Source organism: Suncus etruscus, chromosome 20 (genome assembly GCF_024139225.1).
Source record: "Suncus etruscus isolate mSunEtr1 chromosome 20, mSunEtr1.pri.cur, whole genome shotgun sequence".
NCBI classification, from domain to species: domain Eukaryota; kingdom Metazoa; phylum Chordata; class Mammalia; order Eulipotyphla; family Soricidae; genus Suncus; species Suncus etruscus.
The window spans coordinates 44,080,444-44,100,046 of NC_064867.1; the positions used below are offsets into that span (position 1 = coordinate 44,080,444).

The 19,603-nt window shown below is 51.3% G+C and overlaps 2 protein-coding genes across 5 annotated transcripts in view; one reads left to right on the forward strand and one right to left on the reverse strand.

The window, feature by feature from the left end:
* The first annotated feature begins 890 nt into the window (after positions 1 to 890).
* On the forward strand, positions 891 to 3,386 carry GPS2 (G protein pathway suppressor 2). Of its 2 annotated transcripts, none has more exons than XM_049766214.1 (10): positions 891 to 1,031; positions 1,332 to 1,441; positions 1,539 to 1,651; positions 1,988 to 2,067; positions 2,159 to 2,241; positions 2,390 to 2,540; positions 2,647 to 2,736; positions 2,832 to 2,911; positions 2,996 to 3,091; positions 3,214 to 3,386. In XM_049766214.1, the coding sequence occupies exons 1-10, from the start codon at positions 938 to 940 to the stop codon at positions 3,295 to 3,297; spliced, it is 981 nt and encodes a 326-aa protein (XP_049622171.1). In that variant the 5' UTR covers positions 891 to 937; the 3' UTR covers positions 3,298 to 3,386. The 2 variants fall into 2 exon arrangements, with proteins under 2 accessions (XP_049622171.1, XP_049622169.1); XM_049766212.1 differs by having other exon boundaries at positions 3,227 to 3,386.
* A 695-nt stretch (positions 3,387 to 4,081) lies between these two features.
* The window catches only part of EIF5A (eukaryotic translation initiation factor 5A), a 153,650-nt gene continuing 138,128 nt past the window's right edge, over positions 4,082 to 19,603 (reverse strand). For all 3 annotated transcript variants that reach the window (XM_049766220.1, XM_049766219.1, XM_049766218.1), the window contains exons 2-7: positions 7,688 to 7,710; positions 6,418 to 6,605; positions 4,811 to 4,915; positions 4,480 to 4,611; positions 4,306 to 4,379; positions 4,082 to 4,210 (exon numbers count right to left, since the gene is read on the reverse strand). In XM_049766220.1, the coding sequence (XP_049622177.1) occupies positions 4,317 to 4,379; positions 4,480 to 4,611; positions 4,811 to 4,915; positions 6,418 to 6,582 (465 nt within the window). In that variant the 5' untranslated portion in view covers positions 6,583 to 6,605; positions 7,688 to 7,710 and the 3' untranslated portion in view covers positions 4,082 to 4,210; positions 4,306 to 4,316. The remainder of the gene's footprint in view (positions 4,211 to 4,305; positions 4,380 to 4,479; positions 4,612 to 4,810; positions 4,916 to 6,417; positions 6,606 to 7,687; positions 7,711 to 19,603) is intronic.

Genomic DNA, 19,603 nt, shown 5'->3' on the forward strand with positions numbered 1-19,603 from the left:
TTGTTTTTGTTTGTTTTGGGGTCACACCAGCAGTGCTCAGGGGTTCCTCCTGGCTCTGTGCTCAGAAATTGCACCTGGCAGGCTCAAGGGAGAGACCCTAAAGAGATGCCATATGGGATTCCAACCACCGTCCTTCAGCATGCAAGGCAAATGCCTTACTTCCATGCTATCTCTCTGGCCCCTTTTTTTTGGTTTTGGGGTCACACACCCAGCAGCGCTCAGGAGGGTTCCTCCTAATTCTAGGCTCAGAAATCGCTCCTGGCAGGCTCTAGGGGGAACCTTATGGGATGCCATATGGGATTCGAACCACCGTCCTCCTGCATGCAAAGCAAACGCCTTACCTGCATGCTATCTCTCCAGCCTCTTTTTTTTTTTGTTTTGGGGTCACACCCAGCAGCGCTTAGGGGGGTTCCTCCTGGCTTTGTGCTCAGAAATTGCACCTGGCAGGCCTGAGGGACCGACCATATAGGATTCGAACCACCGTCCTTCTGCATGCATGGCAAACGCTCTACCTCCATGCCATCTCTCCAGCCCCGCTAGGGCCCCTCGTTGCCCTTTTCCCTGGAGCCCGGACTAGGACGGCCAATTTCCTTTGGGAGAGTCTGCGCATGCGTGTGCGCCTGCAAACGCGGTTTGGGCGCTGTGGGCACCCGTCGCCGGCCGGCTCTTCCGCCTCTGCCCGCCCTCCCTCCTTCCCTCCCTCCCTCGGTCTCCTCCGGAAGAGATCCTGGCTGACTCAGCGCGGCTGCCGGAAGTGACGCACGCGGCCGCGGGGGCCGCCGGGAAAGCCGCGCGCGAGCCAGGAGGTCGGGAGCCCCGGGCAGGACGGGTCGGACGGCCGGGGAGGGAGCCAGGGAAGGAGCGCGAGCCGCCGAGCGCCACCTCGGCCTAGTGCCACGCGGGCCCCGAGCGCCCCGGCAGCGCCAGCGCCGGCACCATGCCCGCCCTGCTCGAGCGCCCCAAGCTCTCCAACGCCATGGCCCGGGCCTTGCACCGGCACATCATGATGGAGCGGGAGCGCAAGCGGCAGGGTGAGAGCGCAGCCCGGGCCGGTGGGGAGGGAGGACGAGGAGGACACGCGGGCGACACGTCGCGGCCGAGCTCACGCGGGGACCCGCAAGGACCTGCCGCCTCCTCGGTGCCAAACCCCGGCATCGTCCGTTGCAAACATTGCAGTGTCTCGTCTCAAAACGCACACACGCACCCCACGGTCTGCAGAGGCGGGCGCCTGGCTGGTCTCACTCGTGGCCCCCTGGATTGAATTATCCTGTGGTCACCCAAAATCTTGCCCAAGGGAAACTTCCATGCCCAGACCCTTGCTTTTTCTCTAGAGGAGGAAGAGGTGGACAAGATGATGGAACAGAAAATGAAGGAAGAGCAGGAGAGGAGGAAGAAGAAGGAGATGGAAGAGAGAATGTCGCTAGAAGAAACCAAAGAGCAAGTAATGGGCCTTTAACTTCTTGCTCTTTCTGCCCCAGCGATTTTTGTCCTTGACTGTCTCCCACCCACCACCATCATCATCTCTTTCCCCCTTCCAGATCTTGAAGTTGCAGGAGAAGCTGTTGGCTCTCCAGGAAGAGAAGCACCAACTTTTCTTGCAGCTCAAGAAAGTTTTACACGAGGAGGAGAAACGGAGGCGGAAAGAACAGAGGTGGGAACTCGAGAACTAGAAGCTGAATTGGAGGCAAAGTATAGTTGGGATCAATATGTGTCATTGTTGGGGCCAAGTGACAGCACAGCAGTAGTAGAGCGTGCTAGGGCGTTCGTTCGCCTTGCAAGCATTCAACCCTCCTCCAACTGGATTCAGTCCTCAGCATCCCATATGGTCCTGCGAGCTGGGTGTGGCCCCCAAACAAAACAAGAGGTATTTGAGGAGCGACCACACCAAGCAGGTGTTCAGGCTGGAAGGAACCAGGGGCCCGCACATGCAGCAAATCACGTGATCACGTATTCAAAAATGAGATGTCTGATTTTGACTCTCCTCTAGTGATCTAACCACTCTGACACCAGCTGCATACCAGCAGAGCCTGACAGTTCACACGGGAACGCACCTTCTCAGCATGCAGGGTAAGAAGAATGAAACCATGTTCAAACGGGCTTTCCTCACTGAGGCTTACCGTTTTCCATTTCATTGTAAAGCCCTTCCTCTCCTTTCTAGGGAGCCCTGGAGGACATAATCGCCCAGGCACCCTTATGTCAGCTGACAGAGCCAAGCAGATGTTTGGACCCCAAGTACTTACTGTAAGATGAGAAGGATTGGTTGGGTGTCTAGCTCAGTTTTCCTTACCGACACCCAGGCAGTCTCCCTAAATCCCGCATTGAGTATTTAGCCGTTCCTGGCAAACACAAGCAACTTATTTACTGTTAGTTCTCTCGTAACCTTCCTTAGACCCGGCACTATGTGGGCTCAGCTGCTTTTCCAGGGACACCAGAGCACGGGCAGTTCCAAGGCAGCCCAGGCAGCGCTTACGGAACTGGGCAGCCCCCACCCCATTATGGACCCACTCAGCCAGCCTACAGTCCTGGCCAGCAGCTCCGAGGTAAGCGGGGTGAATGGAGGCTTTGGCCAGAGGAAAACTCTGGACTGTGGGAGCGGTTCTATAACCAGACTGAGGAGATACTCTTGCTCCCTTCTTCCTTACTTAGCCCCTTCAGCGTTTCCTGCAGTGCAGTATCTGTCACAGCCACAGCCACAGCCCTATGCCGTCCATGGCCACTTCCAGCCCACCCAGACAGGTAACAACACCCAGTGCAGAGACACTTGCTCCACTGTCCTTTCCTGTACCACTCAGACTGCCTGCTCAGTCTCAGACCCTTTTCCCCCTCAATAGGGTTCCTCCAGCCTGGTGGGACCTTGTCCTTGCAAAAGCAGATGGAGCATGCAAACCAGCAGACCGGCTTCTCTGACTCAGTGAGTATGGCGCCTGGGGAGGCTCAGAGCACAGCGTGGCTATGGGAAGCTACAAAATGTCTGTCTTCGTTCTGTTCCTCGCAGTCCTCGCTGCGCCCCATGCACCCACAAGCTCTTCATCCAGCCCCTGGCCTTCTTGCTTCTCCCCAGCTCCCTGTGCAGATGCAAGCAGCAGGAAAGGTAAGAATGGAATCAAATCCTGTACCGCCACAGAAACAGGATCTATGACAGGTAACCCCTGGTTTTCCCTTCCTCTGGGGGGGGCAGTAGTTCTGATAGAGCACTCCTTTCATTACCACCAGTCTGGCTTTGCAGCCACCAGCCAACCCGGCCCTCGGCTTCCCTTTATCCAGCACAGCCAGAATCCACGATTCTACCACAAGTGACCACCATCCAACTCTACCTTCCACCTCACCCTACTTCCTGCCATAGATCCTGTGTGTCCCAGGTCAATAAAAATCTACCCTGCCACTGACCCTGCTATTATTTTTATGTATCTTCGACCACACAACTGGATCTAGTTAGTTGCTTTATCCTTAAACAGTGGATACCCACTTATATGTATGTCTAACACTGGTCTGGGAAATCACGTAAGACAAACACTATGACCACTAAACCACATCCCCTCGGCAAACACCCATGTAATTCAAAGAAACAACCAGGTTGGAGGGCTTCATATTAAACTTGTAGTTTTATTCAGGTTTGATTTTAACAAATGTGTCGGGGAGAGCCCGCAGGAAAGGATGAAGCCCGTGGGGGCAGGGCCCTCCCAAATGCCTGAGGAGGTGGGCACGTCCCCTCCCCTTCTCCTCTTTTCCCTCCCTACCTAAAGGGATTTGGGGAGACATAGGCAGGGAAGGGGCAGGTCCCCAGTCGGTGGGGTGGTGCTGGGGGGGTAGAGGAATATGGGGACAAGGGACCAGACTAGGGATGAGTTGAGGGAAAGGTTACGAGGACCGCAGCTTTCTGATTCCAGATTGAATTAAAAATGAACAAAATAAAACCAAAAACAAAATACCAAACCACAAGCAGTACCCCCCCCCTCTCCCCCACCAGGGCTGTAGTGCGAGGGGAGAAGAGGAGGGCAGCTTTGCCAAGGCCATGGTTTGCTCACTCCTGACCAAGGGAGCAAGGTGAAGAAGGGCAGGGGCACCGCGAATTTGGGGGAGATGGGGGAAACCAAAATAAAACGTCTAATAAATTGTGTAGGAGTCCAGCCAAAGGCCGGGCCAGAGCTGGGCCAGGCTGGGGGAGGGGGCCTCTGCAGGCTCGAGGATCACTGCTGCCACCACCGCCACCCTGGGTGACAAAGAGAAATCAGGTAAGACAGTATCTTCAGCTGGAGGAGGCACACTTTAAAATCCAAGCAAGCCAAAAAAGTGAAAGTCACTCACCTGGGAGCCAGTTACTTTGCCATAGCTTTGATTGCAACAGCTGCCTCCTCTGTCATGGCAGACAGCACCGTGATCTGGGCAAGGGAAGAAAGAACTTAGGTCTAGGCTCTGAGGAAGGAAGAGGCACAAAGCAAAAAAGCAAAAGCTGGGATAAGGGGATATAAGCGACTGTACCAGGATCTCTTCTCCACAGTCATACTTCTGCTCAATTTCCTTGCCAAGGTCTCCCTCGGGCAGGCGCAGGTCCTCTCGCACTTCCCCACTGTCCTGAAGCAGTGATAGATACCCATCCTGGATGCCAATCAGCTGGGGGCAGACAGGAAAGAAGACTTAAGGTAGGTAAAGAGGATCCGAGGCATAAACTAGGTGGCAAGTCACAGATTGATATTTGGCAAAGGCAAAAGACCTTCTGCCATTTCCCTCCCCTCCCAGGACAAGCTCTCTGGTCATCCTCTAGTTCCCTCAATAAACCACTACCCGTCTATACCTAGACCATCTAACATACCTGGAAATCATTCCTTTTGATGTTGGGGACATCCATATTATGAGTTGACGGGCAGATATCTTCGTATTTCTTCCCAGTAAAGATGTCAATACCAACCAGGTGGACCTGTATATATGCATCACATCAAAGAGAAACCAACTCTGGGATGGAGCAGATAGACTCAAGATGCTCCTGGTTAGAGAGGGACTATATATATATTTTTTTTGGTTTTCGGGCCACACCCGGCGGTGCTCAGGGGTTACTCCTGGCAGGCATGGGGGACCATATGGGACACCGGGATTCGAACCAACCACCTTAGGTCCTGGATCGACTGCTTGCAAGGCTAGCACCGCTGTGCATCTCTCTGGGCCCAGAGAGGGACTATATTATTAGCAGCAGAGAAAAAGTCAGAATTGAATCAAATCAACTCAAGAACAAGACTTCTAAACAAGAATTTAAAGCAAAGATCACTGAGATTGGGATGAACAACATTCAAGACAATGTACTGGGGTGGGGGTCTCATATACAAGTCCCCGCAAGTTACCAGAAGGCTGAAAACCAAGAATCTTGGGGAAAGGAGGAAACTGGGATCTAACTATGCACAGGATTTTCTGGAGACTGACATGGAAGGCTGAACACAAGGTAGATGAGGAAGAAAAAGGAATGAGAAGTAAAAAGATAAAAACGGGGGGATAGGGCCGGAGAGATAGCATGGAGGTAAAGCGTTTGCCTTTCATGCAGAAAGTCATCGGTTCAAATCCCGGCGTCCCATATGGTCCCCCGTGCCTGCCAGGAGCAATTTCTGAGCATGGAGCCAGGAGTAACCCCTGAGCACTGCCAGGTGTGACCCAAAAACCACAAAAAAAAAAAAAAAAAAAAAAAAAAAACAAAAAACGGGGGGATAAAGAGACCAGCACTGTGCCATTAGAAGGTGTAAATATTACAGATTGCCCCAAGGAGACAACTTACCAAAAACAACTAAGTAGAGAAAAGTGAGTGACATGAGGGGACAGCAAAAATTATCGGAATGAGGAGATGGCTCAAGGATAGAGCGCACATGCTTAGCATAGGAGGCCCTAAGTTTGACTCCAGGTACCATATGGTGTCCCAAGCACTGCCTGGCATGCTAACACTGGGCCACAGCTGGCCCCACAACTAAGGGAGGAGGCCAGGAAGAAAGGGGGAAGAGTATCCAGTAATTCAGGACAGGCAGCAGGTAAAGAGGCAGCTTGATGGTATTAAAGATATCTGGAGAGAAAGGTGGCACTTGGAAAAGAAAGCTGGAAAATGGAACAGCGATTTGGTAACTCCGGTGTACTTAAGTATTTCATCAGGCCTTTTGTTAAAAGGATCGTCAACAAATTGCACAAAACTCAAAGGATGACAAATGGGGAGAGTCAGGAATAAAAGAGCAGTTGACCAACCAGAGCAGAAAACTCACTAGGGAAGTTTAACCTACAGGTGAGCAGAGAGAGGCCCAAGAGTGACCCAGCAGGCTCAGTCGGAGAATGGGTCTAGGTTCAGAAAGGCGTCTAGGGCTGAGAACTGAGCATTCGAGAGGAAGGCGTAGGAAAGAATAGGTCCAGGACAGCAAAGTCTGCTTGCCAGGAAGCGGAGAGAGCTCTCACCTTGGCGTGGCCATGCTTGCCGGTCTTGGAGGTGGACATCTCCACGATCTTGCATGGCCGGCCTTTGAGCACCACAAAGCCGTTCTTGCGCAATGCCGAGCACTGCATCGGGAAGGTGGCGGAGGCCCCGGCATCGCCCGTCTCGAAGTCCAAATCATCTGCCATCGTTTAGGAGGCTGCGATTCCAACTGGAGCTAAGAGAACCGATGTCAGCAAAGACGGGAGGTGGGGGGGGGGCGCCTCCGCCCCGGCCCACCCGGGCAAGGCTGTTTCCATCCCCGTCCCCCCTCTGGAGTCGGGGTTCCCAGATTGCTGAAGGAGATGGCAAGCATGCATTCGCCCATTCATTCGCCTGTGGCACCTCGACCAGGGGCAGAGGCCCACGTCTTTGTGGGAGGTCCCCAAGCCAGCCAGGGCCGTCCTTAGGGGAGCAGAGCAGCGATGAGCCAGCAAAGGGCGGGGCCAATGGGCGGCAGCGTGGAGGGCCGGGCGGGGCCCCACCGCACCCCGACCCGGTCATACCCACGCCCGCACGTCGGGGTGTGCGAGCCCGTGTGGGGGCGCCCACCTCTCCCCACGCGGGAACCCAGCATGACCAGCCGCAAAGAGAAAGTGGTCTTGGGGGGCCTGGGGGCGATGCGTGTGCGTGCCTGGCATGCAGAAGGTCGGGGTTCGGATCCCACTGGGCACCCCGCAGGGTCCCCCAGCCCTGGAGCCGGGAGGGAAACAGCCCTGCGAGCGCTTTCTGGGGTGGGACCCCCAACCCGAAAAGGGGGGGACTGGAGAGCGCGCGCGCAGGCGAGGCGTCCGCCTTCGACCCCGCAGGGCCCCCCGCGGGGCCTGCCAGGCGCGACCCCGAAAGGCAGGGGGGGCCCCAAGCGGCGCCAAGGCCGGGCGAGCGGGCACCCGGCGTGCGTGTGCGTGTGCGTGCGTGAAGGGCGCCCCGGGGCCGAGGGGCGGACACCCGACGGCTGCCATGCGGCCACGCGGCGGCGACCTCGGCGGCGGCACTTCCGGCCGCCCCTCCCCCACCGCCGCGCGCCTCACGTGGCCGCGGGCTCGCCGCCGCCGCCGCCGCCGCCTCGGCCCGGCTCATCCCCGTCCGGCGCGGCGCGCGCTCCGGCAGCGTCAGCAGCCAACCGGCCTCCGGGTCGCGCGAGGCGGCGGCGCGGCGCGGCGCGGCGCCCTCCCCCGGCCCTCCCTCGCCCTCGCCCTCCCTCCCTCCCCGGGCGCTTCCTCGGGGCTCCGCGGGCCGCGCACGCGCACTCACCTCGCGCGAACGCAACGCCACGCAGCGCACCGACCCGTCCGCCCGTGCGAGCCCGCCGCTGCCGCCTCGGAGCCCGCCGCCTCGCCTCGCCTCGCCTCGCCTCTCCTGCCGCCGCCGCCGCCGCTGCTGCTGCACACTGCGCCCAGCACGCATGCGCCGCGCCCCGCCGACCAACCAAGCGCCCCTGTCACCGCCGCGCAGGCGCGCTCGCGCGCAGCGCCGCCCTCCGCCCCCGCACTGCGCCTGCGCGCCGGCCGCGCCGCGCGGGCCACGCCCTCCCGGCGCCTAAGCCCCGCCTTCTCCCGGGCGGGGCGCGGCCCGCCCCGAGGCGCCGCGCGTGCGCACCCGCTCTCGCCGCGCTCCGACCCGCACCGGGCTCGGCTCTGCGCCTGCGCGGTGCAAGAGCCCGCCCCCTCCCGCCGCCCTGCTGAGGAAAACGCCTCGATGTCGACGCGCAGGCGCGACTCTTTCCTCAGCCGGCTTCCGTGGCGCTGCGCGTTCCGGAGGACCGAGCGCCACCGAGCGCGGCCGCTCTAGGAACGCTGCCGTCTGAGGGAACGCCCTGCCTCGCCGTGGACGGGCCTACCTGTGGGGACACCTGCCCTACGCGGGGGCTCGCTCGTCTTCCAGCCCTTAGACCGCCCCCACCCCAAGTTCCACGCAGGCGCCACCCATTCCGGCGTCTCCCCCAAACCGCCCTACCATAGAGTTCTTTTTTTCCCTGGAGGCTAGAGCGGCGCTGCCCTCCCCTCCCCTCCCCCTTCCCTGGCCACCATCTTGTGGAAGCCTTGTTGGGTCATGTTTGGGCCCCTTGGTCTGTGGAGGCCTTTTCTCCCGCTGAATTCTGCATAGACGTGGCATTCTTTTTTTTTCTCTCTCTCTCTCTCTCTCCCTGCTGTCCCCCACACTATGGGCAAGCCATCTTTAGAAAAAAGTGCGGGGGCCCCTGAGGTGATAAGGCGACTATTAATTCACTTTGCTAACTAGGCCCTGAGCACTGAGGCAAGAGTCAGACTTTACCTCAGCACCCAGAGAGGAGAATCTCTAAAGAGAAGAGATGAGTCCATTGAAGTCCATTGGAGTTCTCTCCATCCCTGAAGACCCTGAAGCTGAAGCAAGCTTATTTCTCCTCATGGGTTTCTTTCCCCTGACCTTCCTTCGAGGGGAGACAAGACAGCAGCTGCTTGGATGCCCTGAAACGTCGCAGTCGTCTCCATCCTCCTGTTCCTACTTAGCCTTGTTTGATCTTGCCTTAGTTTGGTGGACGAGAGAGAATTGTGGAGCAAGACAAGCAGCTACACGAATGTCTGCGTGGTGATCTTCAACCCAAGCCACCTGGAGCTGGTTCTCCTAATCCTCTGATGGGACTGAGAATGGACTGGAGTCTAGGCTTTGCATGCAAGAGGCCCTGATTCCATCGCTGGCGCTACCAAGGGCCCTCCAGCACTGGTAGAAAGTAAAAAAGAGAAAGAAACCTATGACTGCATAATTGTGCGCTGCAAACACTAGTTTGAATGAATATATATGTAGTCATTATGTAATCACTCCTAGCTTTTGTTTTTTTTCCTGTTTTTTTAGGCCACACCAGGGATTACTCTTGGCTCTATGCTAAGGAGTCATTCCAGCGTTGCTCAGGGAGCATATGGGATGGATGCCAGGGATCGAACCCCAGTAGGCCGCATGCAAGGCAAACGCCCTACCAGCTGTGCTATCCCTTGGGCCCCACTCCTAGCTATTTTGAGGGGGAGGATGTTCTGGTGGAAAGGCGCACAACTGACTGACAGTGCTCAGGACACACACACACACGCGCGCGCGCGCGCACACGCACACACATACGCCAGATTTGGGAGCAACACAACACTCCATGTTCTCCAGGCACACACACATGTGCGTGTGTCAGATTTGGGAGCAATGCTCCATGTTCTCCAGATCTCCATCCTGATGAGATTTCTGAGTGCAGAAACCTGAGTAAGTCCTGACCACAGCCAGATGTAATCCGAAGAGCAACAACAATTTAAAAGTCCAAAAGACAACAGATACAGGAATTTTGTGCAGAATTCTGGCATTTTTTGACCTGAGTACCAGACTTACACTTCCAGGTGTCAGGTGTATTTCAAACTCTCACTTTTATTTTTTTAAGTAAAAATAAGCTTTATTTAGAAATTCTAAGGAAGGCAGGGAGAGGATAAGAAAGAGTAACTTGATCAGGAGAGAGCCCCTATAGACTTCCTAAAGTTTAAGTGTGAAATACATCTCAAGAGGGGTGATGCAGGCAACATATCTTCGCAGGCACCATGTCCCCAGGCATACATGTGCACCTCAAACATAAAAAAAAAGCCCAAACCCGGGCCGGAGAGATAGCATGGACGTAGGGCATTTGCCTTGTATGCAGAAGGACGGTGGTTCAAATCCCGGCATCCCATATGGTCCCCTGTGCCTGCCAGGAGCTATTTCTGAGCAGACAGCCAGGAGTAACCCCTGAGCAACGCCGGGTGTGGCCCAAAAACCAAAAACAAAAAAACAAAAACAGAAAAAAAAATGTATTGTGGGGCTGGAGAGAGAATAGCAGGTAACGCACAGTGTATGTGGTTGACTGAGGTTTATCCATGATATCTGATATGGTCTCCCAAGTCTGCCACATGGAGCCAGAAATAAGCTAAGTACAGCTAGAAGTGTCCCCTTCCCCAAAAAAAGGAAAAGAAAAGTTGTGGTATTTGGAAGTGTCAGCCTCCATACTCCCAGGTATATACATCCAAAATTCGAATTTTTGCTCATTTACAGTAGCATACTTTGTAGTTGCTAAAAGCTTGGGGTGGAATCTAGCAACAAATGAAGTTACACACATGAATAATGATGAGGGACAAGAAAGATAATACAGAAGGTAAGGCACTTACCTTGCACACAGCCAACCTCGGTTCAATCATCAGTATCCCGGATGGTCTCCTGAGCACGGACAGGAGTGAAACTTCCTAGAGTGCAGAGCCAGGAGTAAACCCTGAGCATCACTGGTGTACCCAATACAAACAAAAAAAACTAAAAATTTTTAAATAATATTCAATAATGAAAAGGTATAAAGTATATATATATATATTTAAAGGTATAAAAAACATATATTACAACTAGATGATTTTTTTTTTTTTTTTTTTTTTTTTTGGTGTTTGGGCCACACCCGGTGATGCTCAGGGGTTACTCCTGGCTGTTCACTCAGAAATCACCCCTGGCTTGGCCGGAGGCTCGAACTGCAGTTCATCCTGTGTCAGTCATGTGCAAAGCAAGCGCCCTACTGCTGCACCATTGCTCTGGCCCCACTAGGTGAATTTTTTAAAGACATTATGCTGGGATGGAAAGAGAGTATAGTGGGAACTTGCCTTGTATGTGACTGACCTGGACTCAATCCCTAAGCACAACATATGGTCCCCTGAGTAACATCAGAAGTGTTGTTCCAGACCAAAAAAAGAAATCAAACTTCAAAGCTAAAATTTCCAAGTTTTTGTATGAAAAAGTCAGACACAAAAATACAAAAACTCATAGTTTTGTTGATATGAAGTGTCCAGAACGAACAGTTTCTGGTTATCATTTTCTAGGACCAAAGAAAAGTAACCGCTTAAATTTTTTGTTTTGTTTTGTTTTGAGGCCACACCAGCAGTTCTCAGGGCTTATACCTAGTTCAGCTCAGGGAACTATAGGATGCTGGGATCAAACCTTGGCCACATGTAAGGTAAGCACCCTATTCTCTTTACTATTGCTCTGGTCCTACATTTATTAAAAATAAGGGATCATGGGGCCGGTGAGGTGGCGATAGAGGTAAGGTGTCTGCCTTGCAAGTGCTAGCCAAGGAAGGACCGTGGTTCGATCCCCCGGCATCCCATATGGTTCCCCCCAAGCCAGGGGCAATTTCTGAGTGCTTAGCCAGGAGTAACCCCTGAGCATCAAACGGGTGTGGCCCAGAAAACCAAAAAAAAATAAGGGATCATACCTGGCAGTGCTTAGTGGCTTCTGAGAGTAGGTGCTATACTAGTGTCTAGGATTGAACTTGAGGGATGTACTCTACCAGTTGAATTATTATGACTCCTGGAATTATATTATTTGCAGTTGCTTTCAAGCTATTCAAAAAAAAAATGAATCACATCTATTGATTCTGCACAGTCCTGGGTGATATTTAGCTTTGTAAGCTAGGACATTTTATTTTCTAACCAAGTCACTTCTTCAAGCTTCTTTTTATTTTCATTATTTATTTATTGGTTTTTGGACCACACCCAATTTGCTCTGGGCTTACTCCTGGCTCTGTGCTAGGGATCAATCCTGGGGCTCAGGGGACCATAAAAGGTGCTGGCGACCTAACCTAGGTAGGCTACATACGAGGCAAATGCCCTACCCACTGTACTCTCTCCAACTGGCTTTTTATTTTGGAGAAAAGGATTGGGGCCACACCAATGGTGCTCAGGGGACCATGTGTGATGCAGAGATTGAGCTACAATCATATATATCATAACCTCTGTACTATATGTCTGCCCCAAGCTTCTAGCATGTATTACATGTAGTTATTATCCAATGATTTATGTTATTGCTTTACTGTTTGATTTTCTCTTGGGACAGGAATCCCTTTCTTTTGTTCACCAAAGTATCCACTAGATGTACTTGGAAAGTATTTGGAACACTTCAAAGTCAACTTTATAATAATGAAGATTTATTGTGTGCAGGAGTGACTCAACAGGCCCTCATGGCCAACCCCATGATGGTCCTGGGCTGCCATGTGTCTTTGTTGGCAACAGGACAGGCAGCACTGGGGACTAAACTCAGACATACTTAGCATGTTATCTCCACACCCTGTATTTATCTTCAAGCAGCCCTGAAGGATGATAACATTTTTCTGGGAATGAAGTCAGCATGTATTATAACTATGATAAAAACAGAAAGCTACAAATACAATAATTAGCATTTTAATTTTGTGGTGGTTGTTATTTTGGTTTCTGGAACATACCCAGCAGTGCTCAGGACATATTCCTAACTCTGTGCTAAGGGATCACTGTAGGAATTACACAGAGAACCTTATGCAGTGCTGAGGTTTAAACTGCAGTCAGCTATGTGCTACTTAAGTCAATCCCTTTGTTAGTTCTCTGACCCAAGGATTATTTTTTTTGTTTTGGAGCCACACACACCAGTGCTCAAGGGTTACTTCTGGAGGTACTGAGGGCCCATAAGGGATGCTGGGATCCAAACTTGTCAGCCAATGCAAGACAGACACCCTACCCACTGTAGTATCATTCTGGTCCCAGAATTAATACGCTATTTATTTTGTGCTTTTTGGTATTATTGGTGGGCACTCCCAGTAATTTAGGGGTTACCCCCTGGCTCTGCACTTAGAAATCACTTTTTTTTGGGGGGGCCCACACCCGGTAACACTGAGGGGTTACTCCTGGCTATGCGCTCAGAAGTTGCTCCTGGCTTGGGGGACCATATGGGACACCGGGGGATGGAACCTCGGTCCGTCCAAGGCTAGCGCAGGCAAGGCAGGCACCTTACCTCTAGCGCCACCGCCCGGCCCCCCACTTTTTTTTTTTTTGGTTTTTGGGCCACCCCCGGCAGTGCTCAGAGGTTACTCCTGGCTGTCTGCTCAGAAATAGCTCCTGGCAGGCAAGGGGGACCATATGGGACACCCGGGATTCGAACCAACCACCTTTGGTCCTGGATCGGCTGCTTGCAAGGCAAACGCCGCTGTGCTATCCCTCCGGGCCCTAGAAATCACTCTTGGTAGAGCTCAGGGGACCATATGGGATGCCAGAAATCAAATCCAGGATAGTCACTCTCTGGCCTCAATAATTAATGTTTTATATGATTTGAATTTCTGTTTATTTCTTGTTGTGGGGGCCACATCCAGCAATGATGGGCACCCAGGGCCTCACACATAAAAGGTCTGTGACCTTCCACCTTAGTCATATCTCAAATATTGGACTCCTGAACACTTAAAAAATTAACAATTGTTGGGCCCAGAGAGATAGCACAGCGGCGTTTGCCTGCAAACAGCCAATCCAGGACCAAAGGTGGTTGGTTCAAATCCCGGTGTCCCATATGGTCCCCTTGCCTGCCAGGAGCTATTTCTGAGCATAGAGCCAGGAGTAACCCCTGAGCACTGCCGGGTGTGACCCAAAAACCAAAAAAAAAAAAAAATTAACAATTGTTTTGGTTTTTTTGGGGGGGGGCAGTTGAACCCCTCCCAATGTGCTCAGGGGTTACTCCTGGCTTAGTGCTCAGAAATCACTCCCGGCTTGGGGAACCATATGGGACGCCAGGGGATCGAACCACTGTCTGTCCTGGGCTAGTGCTTGCAAGGCACACCGCTCTGGCCCTAACAATTGTTTTTTTCTGTTTTTGTTTTTGTTCTTGTTTTTGTTTTTCGGGCCACACCCATTTGATACTCAGGGGTTACTCCTGGCTAAGCGCTCAGAAGTTGCCCCTGGCTCCGGGGGACCATATGGGACGCAATCTTTCCTTGGCTAGCGCTTGCAAGGCAGACACCTTACCTCTAGCGCCACCTTGCTGGCCCCCTAACAATTGTTTTTTGAGGGGTCACAGCTGGTAGTACTCAGAGATTGTTCGTGGCTCCATGTTTGTGACCCATATGAGTTCTGAGAGCTGAAATGCAGTTAACTACAAGAAATTAACCGCGAAATAATCTCTATAACCTCCTTGATTTTTTTTGTTTTTTTAGGGGGGGGGGGTCTCACCCAGCAGCACTCAGGCGTTACTCCTGGCTCTGTGCTCTGAAATCACTCCTGGTTGGCTCAGGGGAACCACATGGGATGCTAGAATTTGAACCACCATTAGTCCTGGCTCAGCTGTCTACAAGGCAAACGTTCCACCACTGCACTATCTCTCTGGCCCCGTAGAACCTCATTGATGTTGATAAAGCAAAGACACATACGGCCTGTTTCTGGGACCTTAGCATAGAATTCTTTTTGTTTGGGGCGGGGCACACCTGTTGGTGCTCAGGGATTACTCCTGGCAGGCTCAGGGGACCATATGGAAGGGATGCTGGGGATCAAATTCTAGTTGGTCATGTTCAAGGTAAATGTCCTAACCATTGTGCATAGCTCGGGCCCTAACATAGTATTTTTACACGAATTGGGGGTGGGCCATACCCGGCAGTGCTCAGAGGTTACTTCTGGCTCTGCACTCAAAAATCACCCCTGGAAGGCTCAGGGGATCATATGGATTGCCAGGTATTGAACTGGGTCCACCCCATGTCAGCTGCATGCAAGAAAAATGCCCTATTCCCTACTGCTATGCTATTTCTCTCCAGCCCCTCCTTTCTTTTCTTCCACACCCACTAGTACTCAGAGGTATGGCTCTGAACTCAGGAATCACTCCTGATGTACTCGGGGGACAATAAGGGATGTTGGGGATTGAACCTAGGCTGGTCATGTGCACGGCAAGTGCCCAACCCCCTGTACTATTTTTCCAGTACCTCCTCTTAGCTTTGCTATGAACAAATACTGCTTTTGGCTGAAGAGATTATATTTGGGTGCTGTAAAGTAATGGTGCTAGATAGGTTTCATTTTTTTTCTTTTTGGTTTTTTGGTCACATTCGGCAGTGCTCAGGGCATACGGCTGGCTCTATGCTCAGAAATCGCTCTTGGCAGGCTTGGGGGACCATATGGGGTGTCGGGATTCGAACCACCATCCTTCTGCATGCAAGGCAAACACCTTACCTCCATGCTATCTCTCCAGCCACTCATCTATTTTTTAGACCCATTTTATGGGGAAGGGGATGGATTAGCCATATCTAACTGTGTTCAGGGCTTTACACCTGACTGTGTGCTTTATTATTTTTTCCATAGTATTAGGGAACAAACCCAGGTCCAAATGTGTCGAAGGCTTGAATTCTACCACTGAACTACAGCCAGCTAAAATAACTTTAAATTTGGAGCTGAAACGATAGCACAACTGACCCAGGTTCTATCCCTGGCATGCCATATGGTTCCCCGAATATGCCAGGAGTGATTTCTGAGCACAGAGCTACAGTCATCCTTGAGCACCACCCGCTATGGCCTCAAAACACAAACGAACAAAAAGGCTTTAAATTTTACATCAGCTGTGTTGTTTTAGCTTTTGTTTGTTTTAGTGTTCAGATTTCACCTTGCTCTGTTCAGGGCTTACTATAGCTCTGTGCTCAGAGGCCACTTTTGGTGGGGCTCAGAGCCCCATTTGGCTCTGTGCCATATGTTTGGAATTGAACCTGCATTGGCCACTTATGAGATGAAATACCTTACACACTATATTACCTCTCTATTCCTAAATTAATGTAATTTTTTTTATTTTGCCTATTTTAGGGCCACATTGGCAGTGCTCAATGATGGTCCATATGCAGTGCCCAAAATTGAACCTGGGTAAGCTTGTGCAAAGCAAGAGCCCTACTCCCTTGACAATCACTCTATCCCCAATATGTGTATATTGATTTTGTAATTAGCCTCCTTGCTGTGCTATTGTTTCTATTAGATTTTGGGAAATCTTTTTTTTCCTTTCTTTTGGGGGGTTTGGGCCACACCCATTTGATGCTCAGGGGTTACTCCTGGCTAAGTGCTCAGAAATTGCCCCTGACTTGGGGGGATCATATGGGACGCCGGGGGAATCAAACCGCGGTCCTTCCTTGGCTAGCGCTTGCAAGGTAGACACCTTACCTCTAGCGCCACCTTGCCGGCCCCATGATTTTAGAGAATCTTTAGGATTTTCTCTCTATATTATCATATCATCTACAAATAATGATCGTTTCGAGTCTTTTTTTTCTACTTAAACCTTTTATTTTCTTTTTTTTTTTTTTTTTTTTTTTTTTTTTTTTTTTTTGGTTTTTTGGGTCACACCCGGCGGTGCTCAGGGGTTACTCCTGGCTGTCTGCTCAGAAATAGCTCCTGGCAGGCTCAGGGGACCATATGGGACACCGGGATTCGAACCAACCACCTTTGGTCCTGGATCGGCTGCTTGCAAGGCAAACACCGCTGTGCTATCTCTCCGGGCCCAAAACCTTTTATTTTCATAGTTTTTTTTTTGGGGGGGGAGTCACACCTGGCAGCGCTCAGGGGTTCCTCCTGGCTCTATACTCAGAAATTACTCCCAGAAGGCACAGGGGACCATATGGGATGCCAGGAGTTGAACCACCGTCCTTTTGCATGAAAGGTAAGCGCTTTACCTCCAAGCCATCTCTCCGGCCCCTTATAAATTGTGGAAACAAGGGCCGGAGAGATAGCATGGAGGTAAGGCATTTGCCTTCCATGCAGAAGGACGGTGATTCGAATCCCGGCATCTCATAAGGTCCCCCGTGCCTGCCAGGTGCGCTTTCTGAGCGTAGAGCCAAGAATTACTTTTATTAGTACTCAGAGGACCATAGGATGTCAGAGATAGCCTCGATGTGCCAGGTCAGCCAAAGTCCTTTTCTCTGTACTCTCTCTAGTCCCTATTATTTTCCACGTTATTTTTCTTTAAGCCTTTTTTTTTTTTATTTCATTTTTGATGGTAGAGATGTGCACCAAGAATACTCAATGCCGACTTCTGGCTCAGCACTAGGTTTTTTGTTTGTTTGTTTGTTTGTTTTTTGGGCCACATCCAGTGGCGCTCAGGGGTTACTCCTGGCTGTCTGCTCAGAAATAGCTTCTGGCAGGCACGGGGGACCATATGGGACACCGGGATTCGAACCAACCACCTTTGGTCCTGGATCAGCTGCTTGCAAGGCAAACACCGCTGTGCTATCTCTCCGGGCCCATCAGCACTAGGTTTTACTTCTGGCTCTGAGCTCAGAAATTACTCCTGGCAGGCGCAAAGGACCATATGGGAAGCCAGGAATCAAACCCAGGTCAACTATGTGCAGTGCCCTACCTGCTGTGCTTATTACTTCGGCCCAAGGACTAACTCTCAAGAAAACAGCAGCTTTTATTGATATAATTTGTTGTTGTTTGTTTTTATTCGTGGCTACATCCAGTGATGCCTCGGGGTAACTCCTTTACACTGAAGTCACTCCTGGTGGTGCTTGGGGAACCTCTGGGATGCAAGTAATTTAATTTAATTTAATCTTGAAAACAAACATGTAGGCTGGGAGAATAGTATAGTTGGTAGGGCTTTCGTCTTTTATGATACTGAGCTCAATCCCCAGAATATGGTTTCACAAACCAGCCAGGAGTAATTCCTGAGTACAGTGCCAAGAATTACCCCTGAGGATAACTGGGTGTGACCCCCAAACCAACCAACCAACCAAAAGGAAAAAAAAAAAAGAAAACCAACCAACAAAAAAACCCTAAAATTAAATACTAGGGCCTGGAACAATAGCAACTGTCATGCAAGGGGCTGGACTGCAGGTAGGAAGTTTAAATTGCATGCAGCCAACCCAGGTTTGATCCACAGCATCCCATATGGTCACCAAGCTGGCCAAGAATAATTCCTAAGCCCAGAGCCAACCCACACACAAACTCATGTGACCCAAAAATAAACAAACAAAAGAAATCGTCAGGTTAATAAACATCTTTACAATTCGGTGGCTCTTGGAGCCAGAGAGATACCACAGCGGTAAGGCGTTTGCCTTGTACACAGCTGACCCAGGATGGACCTGGGTTCAATTCCTGGCATCCCATAAGGTCCCCTGAGCCTGCCAGGAGTGATTTCTGAGCACAGAGCCAAGAGTAACCCCTGAGTGCTGCTGGTGTGGCCTAAAAACAAACAAACAAATACAATTTGGTTGCCCAAGTTTTATTTTGTTGTTGTTGTTGTTGTTTGGTTTTTGGGTCACACCCAGCTGTGCTCAGAGGTTACTCCTGGCTCTCTGCTCAGAAATCGCTCCTGGCAGGTTCAGAGGACCATATGGGATGCAGGGATTTGAACCACCGTCCTTCTGTATGCAAGGCAAACGCCTTATCTCCATGCTCTCTCTTCAGCCACTTATTTTTGTTTTTGGGTAATACCTGGCAGTGCTCAGGGCTTACTTCTGGCTCTGTGCTCACATATCACTCCCGGTGATGTTTGAGGGACCATCTGGGGTATCAGCAATTGAACTCATGTCGACCATATGAAAGGCAAATACCCTACTACTGGCTGTACTATTTTTCTCCAGCCTGATGTTTCCAAGTTTCTTTTTGTTTTGTTTGTTTGTTTGTTTGTTTTGTTTTTGGGCCACACCCGGCGGCAATGGTCAGGGGTTACTCCTGGCTATCTGCTCAGAAATAGCTCCTGGCAGGCATGGGGGACCATGTGGGACACCGGGATTCGAACCAACCACCTTTGGTTCTGGATCAGCTGCTTGCAAGGCAAAGGCCGCTGTGCTATCTCTCTGGACCCTCCAAGTTTTTTTTTTTTTTTTTGGTTTTTGGGCCACACCCGGTAACGCTCAGGGGTTACTCCTAGCTATGCGCTCAGAAGTCGCTCCTGGCTCGGGGGACCATATGGGACTCCGGGGGACGAACCGCGGTCCGTCCAAGGCTAGCGCAGGCAAGGCAGGCACCTTACCTTTAGCGCCACCGCTGGGCCCCTCCAAGTTTTTTTTTTAAAGGTCTGGAGCAATAATACAAAAAGTAGGGGCCGGAGAGATAGCATGGAGGTAAGGCGTTTGCCTTTCATGCAGGAGGTCATCGGTTCGAATCCCGGCGCCCCATATGGTCCCCTGTGCCTGCCAGGAGCAATTTCTGAGCCTGGAGCCAGGAATAACCCCTGAGCACTGCCAGGTGTGACCCAAAAACCAAAAAAAAAAATAAATAATAATAATACAAAAAGTATTTGCATGCAGCAGATCCAGGTTCAATTCCCAGCATCTCATTTGGTCCTCTGAGACCCTTAAGCACATAGCCAACAGTAAGGTTGGAGAACTGCTGGGTGTGGCCCCAAAACAAAAAGAAGCAAATTAACTTAAAAATAAACAAAACCAATTTCACATAAAGGAAA